Source organism: Chionomys nivalis, chromosome 10 (genome assembly GCF_950005125.1).
Source record: "Chionomys nivalis chromosome 10, mChiNiv1.1, whole genome shotgun sequence".
NCBI lineage: Eukaryota > Metazoa > Chordata > Mammalia > Rodentia > Cricetidae > Chionomys > Chionomys nivalis.
The window spans coordinates 5126102-5143492 of record NC_080095.1 but is presented as its reverse complement, the minus strand read 5'-3'; the positions used below and the strand labels follow the sequence as shown (position 1 = coordinate 5143492).

The window sequence follows — 17391 nt, the reverse complement described above, 5'->3', positions numbered from 1 at the left end:
GTCCGGGAGGAGGATTCTGGGAAAGACGCACCTGTGCAGGCGCTGTGCACAGGGCGCTCGGGGGCCTCTTCCGCAGGCGGTGGGAGTGTCCGGGCCGCCCAGAGGTGAGCGGCGGGGCGGGGCGGGGAGGGGAGCACCTGGGCGGGGCCGGGGCGGTGCGCGGGGCCGAGGCTCTGGGGCCGGGCGCGCGCCAATGGGCAGCGGCAGGCAGCGCGTTCCGTGCCCGAGCCGCAGTCGCGCCCTCTCGCTGCCTGGCGAAGGCGCGGAGGCGAGCGCGGGGGAGAGCAGCCACCGGCGCCGCTGCCGCCGTCAGGGCATCAGGATGGCAGTGGGCTCTGTCAAGATGCAGCCACCGTGCGAGAGCCCGGCGCTGGCCTCGGCGGCCCCGGCCGACGGCCCCCTGCGCCGCAGCCCGAGCGCCCGGGAGCCCGAGCGCGAGCCGCCCGCCGCGTCTCTGCGGCCGCGCCTGCGGGACCTGCCTGCGCTGCTGCGGAGCGGGCTCACGCTGCGGAGGAAGCGGAGCGCCGCCGGGGCCCGGGTGAGTGGCCCGGGCGCGCACGTGGAGCCGTCGGCCGCCCTGCGGGGCCGCGACACCGCGCTCTGGAAGTTGGGGAGATGGCGGGACTCCACTGGAGAGGCCCCGGAAGAGCGAGGTTAGGGGGCGCCCTTCGGAGTAGCCCCGGTCACCCTTCTCCCCAGATGCACCTGACCGAACCTAGGGGCACCCGGGCATCACCGGAAGAAGGGTTGTTTGCTGCCTCTGAGGGGAAGCTGCAGGTGTCCCTTGACTGAGTCAACCAGCCCCGTCCAATAGCAAGTCTCAGGGCCTCCGCGGGTACCGTTTGCAGGTGGCTGGTAACGTGCGTGCTTGTTTTGGAAGGCTCCTAGCAGTGTCTGGGCTTCGGGACTACCCTGGCACTTAGGAGTTGGAAGAGCTTGGGTGAGCTTCCAGCTCCCGGGTTTTGGCACCGACAGCACTCAGTACTCCGGGACGCCCCCTGGAGTGAGAGAGTGTAGGACCCTTGGGAATCTCAAATGTCGACTTCCTGATGGTGTGTTCAGATAGGACTTCCTGGTGAAGGAGCATTCCTTGTGTTCTAAATACATCTCACGACCTGAGCAGGTCAGGCATGCTTTCTCTCTTAAAAGGAGGGTCTGCTTGTCATCCTAGAGATCCTGAAGCCACTCAGGATGAACGAATGGGTCTTCAAGACACCAATAGACTCAGACTTTCCTACCTAGGTACTGCCTACTCATAAAAAAAAAAAAAAAATCTTGACCATTAGGTAGCATTCACTGAGAAGTTGCAACAATGTAGATGTTTTTGACTAGAAGTCTTAGCTGTCTGAGTTGAAAGGATATCATAGTTAGAGACTCGCGGCTCCTGTGACATTGGTTTGTTCCAGAAACATGAGTGTTGTGGAGAAGGTGTGCGTTGTTGCGGCTTTCTGTGGATGTGGATGGGAAAGGATCTGAAATGACACAGGTCTTCTGCTTCTCCAGGCTGCAGTCTCGCTTCCTAGGCATTTCCTTAAAGGGTTGTTCTTAGAATTCCCTCATGCAATAAGAAAATTTTTAAAAGTTTCAGAGTTGCCCACACAGTAATCTTGATCATGTGGCATATAGGATGTTTGTAAAGAAAGCCAGGAAGTATGGCCTCAAGATATGGTGGCTAAATAAACACAAGATCCAGAGTTAAAGACATTGCAGGAATCGAGGGGAAAGTAGGTCAAATTGTGTTCCTATTATCCTTGACAGTTGCTTTTGCATGACACAGAATACTGAAGCCACTAGGGCAGCTGGGTAATCTGTGACAGGAATTGTCCAGGTTTCTGCATAAATCTGACTGCAGTGTTAATCTATGCGGACTCCAGTTTCTTGCTTCCTGGGATGATGGTGTGCCTTGTTAATTTGTGCAGACCTATCCTTGTTTTCCAGGCTACTCAGCATGCCGGCCCTTATTATTTCATTATATGAACTTTAACGACTCTAATTTGATTATGGCACATTGTATTAGTTCTTTGCAGGCTTAAATGAATGTCTCTCTTTAATTGGGAGAAGATTGTCAAGTTTTTCAGTGTTGCAAACTCACACTTTCCAACAATTTTACGCTTTTCCTGCTCTGGAGGAGACAGTTTTTAGTATCTTTCTGTTGCTGTGAAATACCACGACCAAATGCAGCTCTGGTGAGAGCTGGTGAGCTCTCTGGTGAGCTCTTGTAGCTTCCCACCCATCAACAGGGAGGAACTCGAGGCAGGAACTGAAGCAGAGGCCATGGAGGAGTGCCGCCTACTGGCTTGCACCATGGCTTGTTCAGCCTGCCCAGTGGTGTCACTGCCAAGAGTGGTCAGGGTCCTCCCACATCAATCACTAAATCAAGACAATGCCCTACAGACTCGCCTTCAGGCCATTTGATGGAGACATTTTCTCAACTGGAAGTCCTCTTCCCAGCTGACTAGAGATTGTGTCAATTTGAAAACCCCCGACTAGGACAGCTACTGTTGTGATTTTTGGAACCATCACCAAAGGGAACGGAAGGAGTTTGAAAGAAGGAAAAACAAAGTGAAATCATGTGTTCCTGTGTCAGGCAGCTGAAGCCACTGTAACAAAATGTCCCAGACTTTAAGAGATGTTGATTTTCTCACAGTTTTGAAAGCTGGCAAAACCAAGCTCAGTGTTCAGGCTGATTTTGTTTCTGCACAGGGTTTGCCTTGCAGGGGGCTCTTTTCTTCTACCCGTTCCTGGGGCCTTTCTTTAGCAGGGTGAAAGAAAGGACCCTGATATATTATTTGGCCACTAAAGGGAGGACCCTGATAAAAGGTCGCTAATCTTACCATGAGGGCCCCACCCTCACAACCAAATCTAATCTAATTAGAGCAGCCAGGCTTTGTTGCATTTCCCCCAATTTCCAGGCCATAGTAGGGGCTTGAGAGGAAGAGGCAGTTGGTTGGCCGCCAGGCTGGTTGGCGGATGGTGGACATCTGAGGTTAACTGGGTAGCCCCTTGGTTAGGACATTGATGTTAATAATGTAAAGACATCATGGCTCACAGTCTTTAGAGAACTGTGAGGCTATTCCTCCAGATTGGAGCTGAATGATCTCAGTTAATAGAGGTTCACCAGGAACAAAGCAGCTCTAAGCGTTGCGTAGTGGGTAAAGAGTTCGAATCATACTAAGATCTGATTTAGCAGTATGTGTTGTCCATGCTGTCTTGGACGTCCACAAATCTGGGCAATCCAACACCATCTCAGCTCTCTGTGAACTGTGCTGCTCTGCCCAGGTCTACTGCAGACTATCTCCGGGACAGATTAACCTGCCATTTGGTTAATACAGCACCACGCCTTGGTTCCTCGGCTCAGTCATTTCTAATAGTATTGGATTCACTGTGCATTGATGAAGGAGACTTTGCACGTCTTTTGGACCAAGTAGAGCAAAAGCTCAGCTTCGCTTTTAGGGAAAACTATTGCCACCTTTTAAATATCAGTGGCAACACGTGGTGCTCTGGAGTCCCACACACTATCTCATCAAACTTTTAAATAGAGTTGTGTAATAAACCCCAAAGTGCCAGCAGTTAGTAACAGTTTTTACCAATCTTGTTTCATTTGTTTGTTCCTTCTGTGCATGAATGCAGGTGTGTGTGTGTGTGTGTGTGTGTGTGTGTGTGTGTGTGTGTGTAGGGAGGTAAAATTTTAAGCAAACTTCTAAATTATCTTACAGAAGTTGCATCTTGCATCTCTGATAAGAACATTACAGCCACCCTCACCCTCCTCTGAGCCAGCATGATGGCTTGTGCTTGTGACCAGAACACTCATCTGTCAGAACAGTTGCAGACTTTGGTTATAGAGTGAGCTCTGTACTTAAGTAGGAGCACAAAGAGTGTTCCTACTTAAAACAAAATAAGGCAAACAAACAAGCAAAAACTCACAATTTAACATTAACGTTTCTTAGTATAACTGCTATGTTCACATTCTCCTGAAGATGCTTTCTTGTTATGGGTAGAATCAGGAATTAAATGGTACCGCAAATTTATGTTTGTTTTTAGGCTTTTAAATCTATTTATTTTATAAAAGACCCCTCCTTCTATCTTATTTTTCTTAATGGTATTGATTTGCAAGACAAATTGGATCCCTAGTTCAGGACTCTGCCCTACTTTCTGGGTTGATTTCTGGGTGCCAGGTAACTTATTCTTCCATCCCTGTAACCTGGCAGTTCCATATGGAGGCTTGATTACACTGAAAAGCAAGTGCCCATTTTGGGTAGTGCTGTCATTCAGGAGTGTCATGTTATTTCACGATGCCATGGTGTCTTTGTGAGAAGTGAGGTTGACGAGTGGGGTCAGATGGTATTAGCTCACCTTCTTCCTACCATTCACCTAATGACTTTAGCCTCTTTTATGGAAGAAGCCATCTTCATTTGGGAACGCAAACATATGGACAATCCAAACCCACCGTTCTTCTTGCATTTATTAATTGGAACACTGTCCATAAAGAGCTTTCTATCATGAATTATTTGGGTTTTCTGACATTCAGGCTACATAAGAAAGAAGAGGAAATCCCACTTTTCCATTTTTATCATTTTTCATAGTAATAATTTAATGCCCTAAAAACCTTCATCAATAACCAGAGTTGTTCTTTTCTTAGGTATCATTAAGAATTAATGCATTTATTTTAGTCTTTTGTGGCAAATCTTCTTTTTTTGCAGCGTGTCCTTGTCTCCTGCATGCTTTGCACATGGCCTCAGGACAATCAGAAGCCTTTTGACTTTCTGGCCTATCAAGTCCATTTTCTCCTTCACACATGAATCTGTCCAAGGAACTTTTAAAAAATTATTATTAAGAATGGTTCATTTCTTCTATGTTTTGTTCCTTTTATTATCTGGTCATAACCTTCCCCCTTACTTTTTAAAATTCTTTGAAAATTTTTTTAATCAGGCTATTTCCAAGATTGGTGTAGAACAGGTGTTGATAGTCACTCCGTCTTTATGCTCTGTCAGATGCTGGAAGTTACATGGTTTGGTCTTTGCTATTTGAATATTTTCTACTAGGTTCTGAGATGGTCTTCATTGTCTTAAATGTTTTATTTACAGTAGGCAGCTATTGAGTTGTTCACAGTGGACAGCAATGTCCTCAAGTGATGTGCAACCTTTGACTTTTACAATGAAGTCTTCCCTACGGTCCTCTACTGATGCCTTTGACTTTGACAATGGAGTCTTCCCCACGGTCCTCTAGTGATGCCTTTGACTTTCACAATGGAGTCTTCCCCAAGGTCAGCCTTTGACTTTCACATCCGGTGGGTGATGTCCCCTCCTCGGGTGACTCTGTCTCTTTACTATGCTTCACTAGGCAGATGCAGAGTAGAAGGACAGAAACCTGGAAGGACTGCTGATGTCTAGCTCTTGGAAGGACTGCTGATGTCTAGCTCTTTAAATTGAGGTATCAGGTCAGCCTGGAACGTACTGTGTTTCCCAGCCTAGCCTTGGACATGGGACGTGTTCCTTACCTCAGTCTCCCAAATGCTGAGATTGTAGAAACTAAATGATTAGTTCCACTGGGCTGAGATATAACTCTATCTCTCTGTCTGTCTGTCTGTCTGTCTGTCTGTCTGTCTGTCTATCTATCTATACACACACACACACACACACACTCACTCACTCTTGAAGAGAAACAAGTGATCCTTCCCTTCTGTCCAAACTGGAGCTTAGGCATGACACAATGTCTCCTCAACTGGAAATTTATCTTTGCTAATTGAGAAATACACACTGCTCCACATTACCCAACTTAATACCTGTTTTAAATATGTGCTTTATAAGCTGAGCATATAATTTGTTTTCTGTATTTATATCAAAATTCATTGCCGATGCATCACGAACATGTTGGCAGAAACTTCATTCAGTTCTTTCAACAGCCCTGTAAGTTAGACATGGCTATGTACATTCTGTATATCTGGAAACTTAAACACAGAAGTGACTTGACTTGCCAAAGATCTCAAACTGTGTCAGTGGGAAGAGGAACGAAGTTTAAATCAGGCAGGGTGAGTTTCCAGAGGACAGTCCTTGCTTTGAGTTGTTGGTCTAGCTCTAGAGTGCAGAGAGGGCAAAGGCTCTGTTTATTGTGAGTTACTGTAGCTTATGGGACTTGCTGATAGCATCTTGCCACTCTGAAAATGCCTAATAAATTGGTGCAAAGCCAAACTAACTTTTCTTTCATTTTATCACAAACAGGCTGTCACTGACCTAGGGGGTATGAACCAGCGGCATTGGGGAGAAGCATTATGGGTATGGGTGAATGGTAACTAATACGTGCCAACTTAAAAAATAGCAGTCAGAATGTTCTAAACAAAACAATCACTGGGCACACCTTGAGAATCTGCTCATGGTAGCCTATAAGAACACCAAACCATTAATGGGTGCATGTGCACTGCAGGCAATGTGAGTCAGAGCAGATAAGAACATGTAATAAGCTTATTTGAGAATCATGACATCCTTGCATCTACTTGCTGACAAACTGCCAACTTGAACCCAGTATTTTAATAACCCTGGCTTCAGATGAGTACAGCTGGTCCCCATCATTTAAGGGATTCTGGTTCTAGAACTTCCTGTAGTTACCGAATTGCTGATATTCATGTCCTTTATATAAAATGGAACAGTACTTGCATATAACCTACACATGTAACTTTAAATCATCTCGATTGTTTATGATATCTAGTATGATGCTAATGCTATGTCAATAGTTCTTTTGTAGTATTGTTTAGGAACTCATGACAAGGAGTAAAATAGTCCTCTCATACCCCAAATATATTTGATTTATAGTTGGTGAATTTGCAGATGCCAGCCCCATGGAAACAAAGGACCAATTCTAAAATTCTGTAGTAACAGCTGAGCATAGTGGTTCACGTCATAATCCTACTGCTTGGGACACTGAGGTAGGAAGACCAGAGGCTTGCTCGGGCCACAGAGCTCCAGGTTAGCTTGAACTGCAGTGAGACCCTGTCTCAGAAACATTAAAAACAAAACCACCACTACCACAATAAAATCCTCTATAGTTGTCACTCCCAAAAGTGAAAGGAAACTGTAGATTCAATTATCTTATTTTAATTTAATCAAGTTTTAGCAAAACAGTGCAATCCAAGTTAATACTTCATTTACTTTCTTCCTGTCTTTCTTTTTTCAATTAATTAATTAATTAATTAATTTATTTATTAAAGATTTCTGCCTCCTCCTCACCACCACCTCCCATTTCCATCACCCTCCCCCAATCAAGTCCCCCTCCCTCGTCAGCCCGAAGAGCAATCAGGGTTCCCTGCGCTGTGGGAAGTCCAAGGACAACCCACCTCCATCCAGGTCTAGTAAGGTGAGCATCCAAACTGCCTAGGCTCCCACAAAGCCAGTACGTGCAGTAGGATCAAAAACCCATTGCCATTGTTCTTGAGTTCTCAGTAGTCCTCATTGTCCGCTATGTTCAGCGAGTCCATGCTTTTTCAGACCCAGGCCAGCTGGCCTTGGTGAGTTCCTGATAGAACATCCCCATTGTCTCAGTGTGTGTGTGGGTGCACCCCTCACGGTCCTGAGTTTCTTGCTCGTTCTCTCTCTCCTTCTGCTCCTGATTTGGACCTTGAGATTTCAGTCCGGTGCTCCAAAGTGGGTCTCTGTCTCTGTCTCCTTTCATCGCCTGATGAAGGTTAATATTCAGGAGGATGCCTATTTGTTTTTCTTTGGGTTCACCTTCTTATTTAGCTTCTCTAGGATCACGAATTATAGGCTCAATGTCCTTTATTTATGACTAGAAACCAAATATGAGTGAGTACATCCCATGTTCCTCTTTTTGGGTCTGGCTTACCTCACTCAGGATAGTGTTTTCTATTTCCGTCCATTTGCATGCAAAATTCAAGAAGTCATTGTTTTTTACTGCTGAGTAGTACTCTAATATGTATATATTCCATACTTTCTTCATCCATTCTTCCATTGAAGGGCATCTAGGTTGTTTCCAGGTTCTGGCTATTACAAACAATGCTGCTATGAACATAGCTGAGCATATACTTTTGTTGTATGATAAGGCATCTCTTGGGTATATTCCCAAGAGTGATATTGCTGGGTCCAGAGGTAGGTTGATCCCGAATTTCCTGAGAAACGGCCACACTGCTTTCCAAAGTGGTTGCACAAGTTTGCATTCCCACCAGCAATGGATGAGTGTACCCCTTTCTCCACAACCTCTCCAGCAAAGGCTATCATTGGTGTTTTTTATTTTAGCCATTCTGACAGGTGTAAGATGGTATCTTAAAGTTGTCTTGATTTGCATTTCCCTGATCGCTAAGGAAGTTGAGCATGACCTTAAGTGTCTTTTGGCCATTTGAACTTCTTCTGTTGAGAATTCTTTGTTCATCTCAGTGCCCCATTTTATAATTGGGTTTATTAGTCTTTTACGGTCTAGTTTCTTGAGTTCTTTATATATTTTGGAGATCAGACCTTTGTCAGTTGCGGGGTTGGTGAAGATCTTCTCCCAGTCAGTGGGTTCCCTTTTTGTCTTAGTGACAGTGTCCTTTGCTTTACAGAAGCTTCTCAGTCTCAGGAGGTCCCATTTATTCAAAGATGCCCTTAATGTCTGTGCTGCTGGGGTTATACGTAGGAAGTGGTCACCTGTGCCCATGTGTTGTAGAGTACTTCCCACTTTCTCTTCTATCAGGTTCAGTGTGTTTGGACTGATATTGAGGTCTTTAATCCATTTGGACTTGAGTTTTGTGCATGGTGATAGATATGGATCTATTTTTATTCTTCTACAGATTGACATCCAGTTTTGCCAGCACAGTTTGTTGAAGATGCTCTCTTTTTCCATTGTATACTTTTAGCTCCTTTATCAAAAATCAGGTGTTCATAGTTTGGGGCTTAAAGTCCGGGTCTTCTATTCGATTCCATTGGTCGACTTCTCTGTTTTTATGCCAATACCAAGCTGTTTTCAATACTGTAGCTCTGTAATAGAGTTTGAAGTCAGGGATGGTAATGCCTCCAGACGATCCTTTATTGTATAAGATTGTTTTGGCTATCCTTGGTCTTTTGTTTTTACATATAAAGTTGATTATTGTCTTCTCCAGATCTGTGAAGAATTTTGATGGGATTTTGGTGGGGATTGCATTGAATCTATAGATTGCTTTTGGTAGAATTGCCATTTTTTAATATGTTGATCCTCCCAATCCAAGAGCAAGGGAGATCCTTCCATTTTCTGGTGTCCTCTTCAATTTCTTTCTTGAAAGACTTAAAGTTCTTGTCAAATAGATCTTTCACTTCCTTGGTCAGAGTTACCCCAAGATATTTTATGCTATTTGTGGCTATCGTGAAAGGTGATGCTTCTTTGATTTCCCTCTCTGCTTCCTTATCCTTAGTGTATAGGAAGGCAACTGATTTTTTAGAGTTGATCTTGTATCCTGCCACATTACTAAAGGTGTTTATCAGTTGTAGGAGTTCTTTGGTAGAGTGTTTGAGGTCGCTTATGTATACTATCATATCATCTGCAAATAATGAAAGCTTAACTTCTTCCTTTCCAATACGAATCCCCTTGATCCCCTTATTGCTTATCCCCTTATCCCCTTATGTCTTATTGCTATTGCTAGAACTTCAAGCACTATATTGAAGAGGTATGGAGAGAGTGGACATCCTTGTCATGTTCCTGATTTTAGCGGGATGGCTTTGAGTTTTTCTCCGTTTAATTTAATGTTAGCTGTCGACTTGCTGTAAATAGCTTTTATTATTTCCTGTCTTTCTTATTTCCCAACCCTTGCAGTAGACTTTGGTTGTGAAAAGAGAAGGGTATTTGAGGTCCCATTTATTCATATGTCTGAATACTTGCTCCCCATTTGGGAAGGAACAGTTGTGACCTGTTGGAAGAGGCGTATTACAGGGGTTGGGTTTTGAGGTTTCAAAGACTTTGGCCATTCCCTGTGTGCTCTCTCTGGCTCAGGCTTATGGATGTAGATGTGAGCTTTCAGTTGTTCCTGCCACCGTGGACTCTGTTCCTCTGGAACTGTAAGCCCAATTAAATGCTTTCCTTTATAAGTTGCCTTGGTCATGTTGTTTTATCATAGCAACAAAAAATAACGGAGATAGTCTGATGGTTTCACCGTCCTGTCTTCTTGGAGGAGCTATGCCCTAAAATGCTGTAGCCTCCAGCTCTCCATTGGTAAGAAGACATCACAGTTCAAGATTCCTGGAGTGCAGATACAACGTAGGTGAAACACTAGGATTCCTGGAGTGCAGATACAACGTAGGTGAAACACTAGAAACACTGGAGTTGAGATTTTTTTGTTTGCTCAGGTATTTTTTGTTTGTTTTTGTTTTGTTTTGTTTCAAGGCAGGGTTTCTCTGTAGCTTTACTGTGTTCTGGAACTAGCTCTTATAGACCAGGCTGGCCTCAAACTCACAGAGATCCACCTGCCTCTGTCTTCCATGTGCTGGAATTAAAGGTGTACACAACCACTGCCCAGCTGAGTTGAGAATTTTTTCCCTTCCCTGGATGGATGCTTATTTTGAGAAAATTAGCTCTTATAAATATGTTTATGGAACGTAGGCACAAAAATTTGTACTTTTGCGTGCAAAGTCAAATCGCATGCTTTAAAAAATGTGATACTCTAACGTAAAGTGACTATTTTAGGTGACGTCTGAGTGTTGGTGGCATGACAAAATCTCACACTTGCTATGTCTCTTGTTGGCAGTAATTGCTAACTCGTGTAGCTAAAAATAGATGGGAAGACAGGAACTAAGTCACTAGTGAAGGCTTGGAGTAGTTGTGATTTAAAAATATATTTTAAATTCCATACTGAATAACAGCCTTTATTATGAATACTGGTAATGCCATGATGGCATGAGATCTGGAAGCTTTTTGTAAGAAGTTTTACAATTTTATCTAAATAATTAAAGTTGACAACTTGGCTTTTCATGTGTGTATGTGATAAGTTATTCATAAATGGATATACAAGGGCAAAGCCCACAGGGACTGCCGTGGCTAGCAACCTCAGTAGTCACTTGAAGGGAGGAGGCATGTTCATGTATTAGAAAATCATGGGCTTTCCTGTGATTACCCAGTTAGGAGCAAGCGAGGCTGAATGGACCCTGAGACTGATTCCGGGATTGCCTTTCTCCATCGTCACAAAACTTGGAAACGAGAGCATGAGGCATATTAGATGGTAATTGTGTGAAACATTTCAAATTTTAGTGCAAGTTGTTAGCCATTATCAGTGTCTTTGGAGGTGACCGCCAGGGCTGGGAACAGGCACTAGAAGCTGAAGGTCTGGAGAGCCGCGTTCCAGAAGCTGCTGTATTCTTAGCATTGTGCCGCATTATCCAAGAGTCCTTTTTGGCTTGTATGAAAACCTCAAAGAAGAAGAAACTGAAATTCTTGTAACCCAGAATTTATGTTAGTCATTGCAAACTTGAGACTGACACATACCTGGGTGGTGGGAGCTGGGGATGAATTGTTTGAAATCAGGAACAGGAACTGGAGGCAATCTAGCCTTATGTCTCTTCGAAAATAAAAGTCAGAGGGAAGAAAATACAGATTATCAGAAGTATGGACATAAAGTCACCACACCATTTAGAATTAAAATAGTTGATGATATATAAATATGGTTCATGCTTCCTTTTTAATATGGTGTGATTATCTACTGGAAGCCTCTTTGTGGGGGAAGAGGGATCCTAGGGACTTGAAAATCAAAAGAGCTGTGCTGGGGGGCAAGGTGGGGTTGGAAGTTCAAGGTCATCCTCATCTACTTGGAGAGCCAGGGCTGTGTGGACCACAGTTGCAGACCTAGCTTGCATTTCATTTCAAAGCCTTGGTCATTCACACCCTGACTGGAGAGTCTTGAACTTTTAGACCACAGCACATGGTCTTATAATTGCTCACCCGCTATCTTCCCTTTCTCTAAACATTTGACGTACACTCTTCAATTGTGAACAAACGTTTTTTAAAAATGTTCTCATTTGTTAAAATATTTTATCAGTTTGTTGATTGGAAATTATTCACCTCTGTAGCAAAAGTTTCAGGGAGCCCTTGTAGGCGCTAGCGATAGTGACCACAGGTACTGTTATTCCACAGCTGCTCCTCTGCTGTCTCACACAGGAGCCGTGTCTGATGTAACTTAAGAGCAGTGACAGCTGCCCTCCCCTCTCACCCTTTCGTGCCCCACATCCACACTTGTCACTTTTGCCCTCACAGGCTCCCGTGGGCCTCAAGTCTAGTAATAGCTTCCTAGGATAAAATGTCTTAGTGTACACAGAGACTCTAACTAAACTGTCTAGAGATCACGCGGATAGTAGAGGAGACAAAATTTACACATAGCTCCCTGGGAAGCAGGCAGCCTACAGGCTTTCTGTACACTCTTTCTAAATAAGGCATTTTTTTTAGTTAATCTCTATCACTTTTTTATTTTAACACTGCAGCTTGTCATTAATATGATCATTTCAAGGAGCACTGTTGCTTCCAGTCATTACTAAAGTTTCACCATGGTATAAAATTATATAATAAAGAGCTATAATAACATGGAAAAGTGCATCATTTGTAAAAATATCAATATAGTCACTGTGTTAAAATGGTGCATGAAATGAAAATCTATATTTGTACAAGAATGAAATATTTATGTTAAGACTCCACTGACAATTCTTTTTAAAAAACTGTTTTTATTTTCTGTGTATTGGTGTTTTTGCCTACATGTATATCTGTGTGAGGGTATCGAGTACCCTAGAACTGGAGTTACAGGCATTTATCAGCTGCCCTGTGAGTGCTGAGAATTGAACTTAGGTCCTTTGGAAGAGCGGACAGTGCCCCTAACCGCTAGACCATCTTTCCAGCTTCTCCATTAACAATTCTTAAGGGCATTGAATACTGATATTGCATAGGTAATGATTTACACTTGCAAGAGGAATACAATGAATTTTTTCTAACAACTAATAATAGCTTCATATTAAAGGTAAAAATATAAAATTCTAGTAAGGAGAATTAAAAATGTGTATGTATATGTGTGTGTGTGTGGCTAAAATCCTAAATTATGATTGGCTTCCTCATAGTTTTTTTTGAGAACTTAAGTATAATTTGCAAGTTAATCTCTCCCTTCCAAGCTTCTTAAAACTGATTCAATAATATAAAAATGACAGGCGAGTTAGACTTGCCCTTGTGTCCATCCCTGTACTTTGAGTGGTTAAGTTTGAAGGTCTTTCCTGAAGTGACTTCCTGTGTTTATCTGTTCTGTTCATGGGATGCTGGCTTCTTTCTTGTAACATGTTTTTATTGTTCTCTGTCTACATTGTGTGTAGGGGAGACACAATTCAGAATCTCCAGTGAGCACACCAGACCTTAAGTGAAAAGTTGAAAGGTTCCGAGAACAGGCTTTTAGCGTTCTAGCAGTTTGCTTCCTGTGCTCTTTCTAACTGGTTTAGCAGCTTAAACTCCAGCCCCATTGCTGGTTTTGCTGTTGAGTTGAACATGACCTTGTCAAATCATTTACCTGAAGCTGCTATGAGGTGGAATGCAAATACTTGTGGTTGCCCAACAGCTATGGCTTCAATGCTGATTGTAAATTTGTTTTACTCTCTTGTTGCCTTGGACGGAAGTGCATGGCTTATCGCACCTGCCCCAGATGTTGGCACTAACGGACAGACACCGACAGTCTGCTCTTCATATCCTGCTATGGACTTATGTATAGGTATGGGGTTATGCACAAAAATTTAAGCATTGAAAAAGATGTAACTTTTTAGAAACTCAGAAAGTTCTTCTGTCAAAATACAGCTTGGCAGGGAACTTCAAGACCTGGCAGCTATCTGAAGATAGCTCTGCTTGGAGGAGTGCATGGGATAAGGTAAAGAGGAAGAACCAAAAAACACTGAATAGACCCCTAAAAGAAGACTGTGGAACCTTGGGTATGACAATAACATAAGCATCTAGGACTGCCCAGGACAGGAACAGCTGGTGAACCGCATAAATGGGCAGCCCATGCACCCATGCGTGCTTACGCATTGTCAGGACATAAATGATGATGCTAATAGCAGGGAACATATTTCCATGAGTTTGTCACTTATCGGTCATGTGGCCTAGATTAGGTCAGAAAACCTGAATTTCTATTTTTAGAGGCATATTTATGTTCTATAGAGCAATTAATGATAGGGAGAGAATTTATTTCTATATTTTGTTCTTTTTTTGCTGACTGAAGTTAAAATAATCACCTTTTTACTGCAAAGCTCCTTGGACACATCTTAGCAAATGGAATGGGAGGTGTCTAATCGTCACCTCATTTCTTGTGTGGGAAGGGAAGATAAAACACCATCAGAGGGAACGACTGGAAATGAAAGTCAGTGTCCTAGTTAGAGTCTATATTGTGATAAAAGACCATGACTAAAGGCAGCTGGGGAGGAAAAGGTTTAGTTCAGCTTGTAACTCTCACGTCATATCCAATCTCTGAAGGAAGTCAAGACAGAAACTCATGCAGGGTAGGAACCTGGAGGCAGGAACTGCAGTCATGTCATGAGGGATTGCTGCTTGGTTTGCTTGCTCCTCGTGGCTTGCTCAGTCTGTTTTTTGTTTGTTTGTACAACCTAGGATCACCTGCCCAGCGTTGGCACTGCCCACAGGGCTGGACCCACTCACATCAATTGTTAATCGAGAAAATATACTATAGATTTGTCTGGAGGCCCACCTTATGGAGGTACTTTCTCCATTTGTATTTCCTCTTCACAGACACATCTAGGTTTGTGTCAAAAAACAGCCAGCACAGTCAACTCCTTGTCAACTTGATATATGAATACACCAGTTATTAGCCTATAACCTTTCTTTTCTTATTCATACTCAGGCTCTCATATCAATGTCATAATATAAATATAGCATAACTTTTAAAGTTATTGCAATGCTTAAAAGTCCAAAGACTATTTTAATACTTCTTTAAAAGTTCAAAGTCTTTCTAAAATATCTAAAATCTGTTAAATGTAGTTTCCTATAAAATTAAAAATAGTTAAATACTTTTTTATTCCAAGAGGGAATAACCAGGGCATAATCATAATTGAATCAAAGTAAACCCAAAATCTCAACAGTATGAAGTTCAGTGTCAGATTTCTGGGACCCATTCATGGTTCTCTGGGCTCCAAAGGGCTTTGGCAGCTGCACCTCTGGTTGTGTTGTCCACAGACTTAGTCTGTAGCTTAGGCCAGTCCATGCCACAGCTATTGCTGCCTTGGGTCTCTTCTGCAACTGATCTGCACGCACCTCTGCAGAGCTCTCTTCAGGGATGCTCACCCTGTTACACGGCACAAAGCCTGAACTTCCCTCCATGACCCTTTTAATCCTGGGGTTAGTTAGGGTTTCTATTGCCTTGATAAATACCATGACCAAGAGCAACTTGATGAGGAAGGATTTTTTTCCATCTTACATTTCCAGGTAGCAGTTTATCACTGAGGAAAGTCGGCAAAGGTGAGAATGGAAGCAGAAGCCATGGAGGATGCTGCTTACACACTTGCTCCTCCTGGATTGCTCAACCTGCTTTTTTAAAAAAATTATTTTAAATAAATAATTTAAAAAATTTCATCTTACATACCAACCGCAGTTTCCCCTCCTTCCCCTTCTATTCCCTTTTTTCCCTCCCAACCCTCATCCACTCCTCAAAAAGAATTAAGACCTCAACAAAGTCTGTCCGCCTGCTTTCTTAATCAACCAAGGACCACCTGCCCAGAGGTGGCATCACTCACAATGGACTAACAGTTACTGATTAAGACAATACCCCCACAGACTTGCCTACAAGCCAGTCTAGGGAGACATTTTCTCAATTTAGAGTCCCTCTTCCTAGCTAGATCTAGGTTTTGTACAAGCTGACAAAATCTTAGCAGCACAGCCGTGAGCCAGTGAAGATGAAGGAACACATCTCTAAACTGTTTCTAGAAGAGTGGTTTCTGGCCACATAGGGCACTCTAGGAGAGATAATAGAAGAAGACATGGTGCCAGGCCTTTTCTTTGTCCGGTTGGGTCCTACGGTGGCTTCTTCCTCATTTTCTTTGGTGTGTTTGTCTGTGAGGGAGGGTTCAGATGGCACATACACACATATGTGAGCTGACATGTATACCTGTGTGTCCATGGAGACCAGAGAGGGCGGCAGGCATCCTCTGTATCACTCTCTACTGTATTCCTTGAGATGGGGCCTATGACTGCACCAGGAGCTAGGCTGGTGGCCGGCCGCAAGCTCCGGTGGTTTTCCCTCTTCCCTCTACTCTCTACAACTCTGAGGCATAGGGAGCCGTGGCCATGCCTGTCCTTTCCCTGCTGCTGGGGATTTGAACTCAGGTCTGTAAGCTTGCACAGCAGCCTGTTATGGAGAAGACACGGCTTGCTTTTTCTCAGCTTCCATCAGCATCCATGTCTCCTTTCCCCATGTGCTGCCACATTTCAGGCAGTACCAGCTGAAGCTTTGATATTTCCCTCTGTTCTCAGCACAGCACCCATTCACGAGAAGACTCCTAAACATATGCCAGGCCACTTACTGTCTCAGCCTTCCTGCCTCCGTCTCTGGGTGCCATTGACCTTGCCTTGCTATCTTAAATAACTTAGAAAGCATCCAGAACAGTCGTTAGTGTTTGTTGCTCACTGTGCTGCTGTGTGTGCGTACTCTCTGTTTAGAGTGCTTCTGCCATCAACATTCCTTCTGAAGACACAGTGGGTTTCTGAGCTGCTCTGTGTGGCAGCCCCGGATCTGTGAGCAGAGCTTGTTCCCAGTCAGTGCGTGTGAGCTGCTGCTCCTGTGGTTGCTTCAGCACCATCGCTGCCCCAAATTATAGGGCTGAGGGATTCTGTGGTCACCGGCTGCCTTTGAAAACCTGAAAGGGATCTTAGTGGTTATAGTGGTGAAAATTTTGTAAGAAAGCTGAGGTTTGATTTCACAGCTGGTAGATGGGGCCCTAGAATGTGCTTTTTGGCAAGTTCCAGGTGATTTGGTGCTGCTTGCAGGGTCTGCCTTCCGGCCATGGCTGTGTGAGCCACTCTGCTCCATCGAGCCTTCCTGCCATAATGGCAGAAGGCTCTGAAGCCTTGAACTGTGATGACTCACTCCTCCATTGTGTTGCTTAGGTATTTTGTCACAGGGACACCAATAAGACTAACACAGTTGGCCTAGGCCTCAAAAATCTGGCACTCTTCTGTTTGCAGCTCCAAGTCTGCACCAGCGTGACTGCTGGATAAATTGGTTCCTCCATTGTACCTGCCCCCCCCCCCCCCCCGCCCCCGCCACGTACCCTGAGGAAACAGGAACAGTGACAGAGAACAGACAGCCCTGGGGTCGTGGAGGTCACAGTGGCTGTGATGGCTTCCCTCTGCTCTTCTGTCTCTTCTGCCCTCTGTGGACTCTCACCAGGTCTGCTTTGCCTCACCAGGTCATTTCAGCAA

General features: G+C 43.9%; 1 protein-coding gene across 1 annotated transcript in view; it reads left to right on the top strand.

Annotated features, from left to right (window-relative positions):
- Nucleotides 1–247: 247 nt before the first annotated feature.
- The window catches only part of Rapgef5 (Rap guanine nucleotide exchange factor 5), a 229683-nt gene continuing 212539 nt past the window's right edge, over nt 248–17391 (top strand). The window contains exon 1 of the mRNA XM_057782269.1: nt 248–538. Coding sequence (XP_057638252.1) covers nt 323–538 — 216 coding nt within the window. The 5' untranslated portion in view covers nt 248–322. The remainder of the gene's footprint in view (nt 539–17391) is intronic.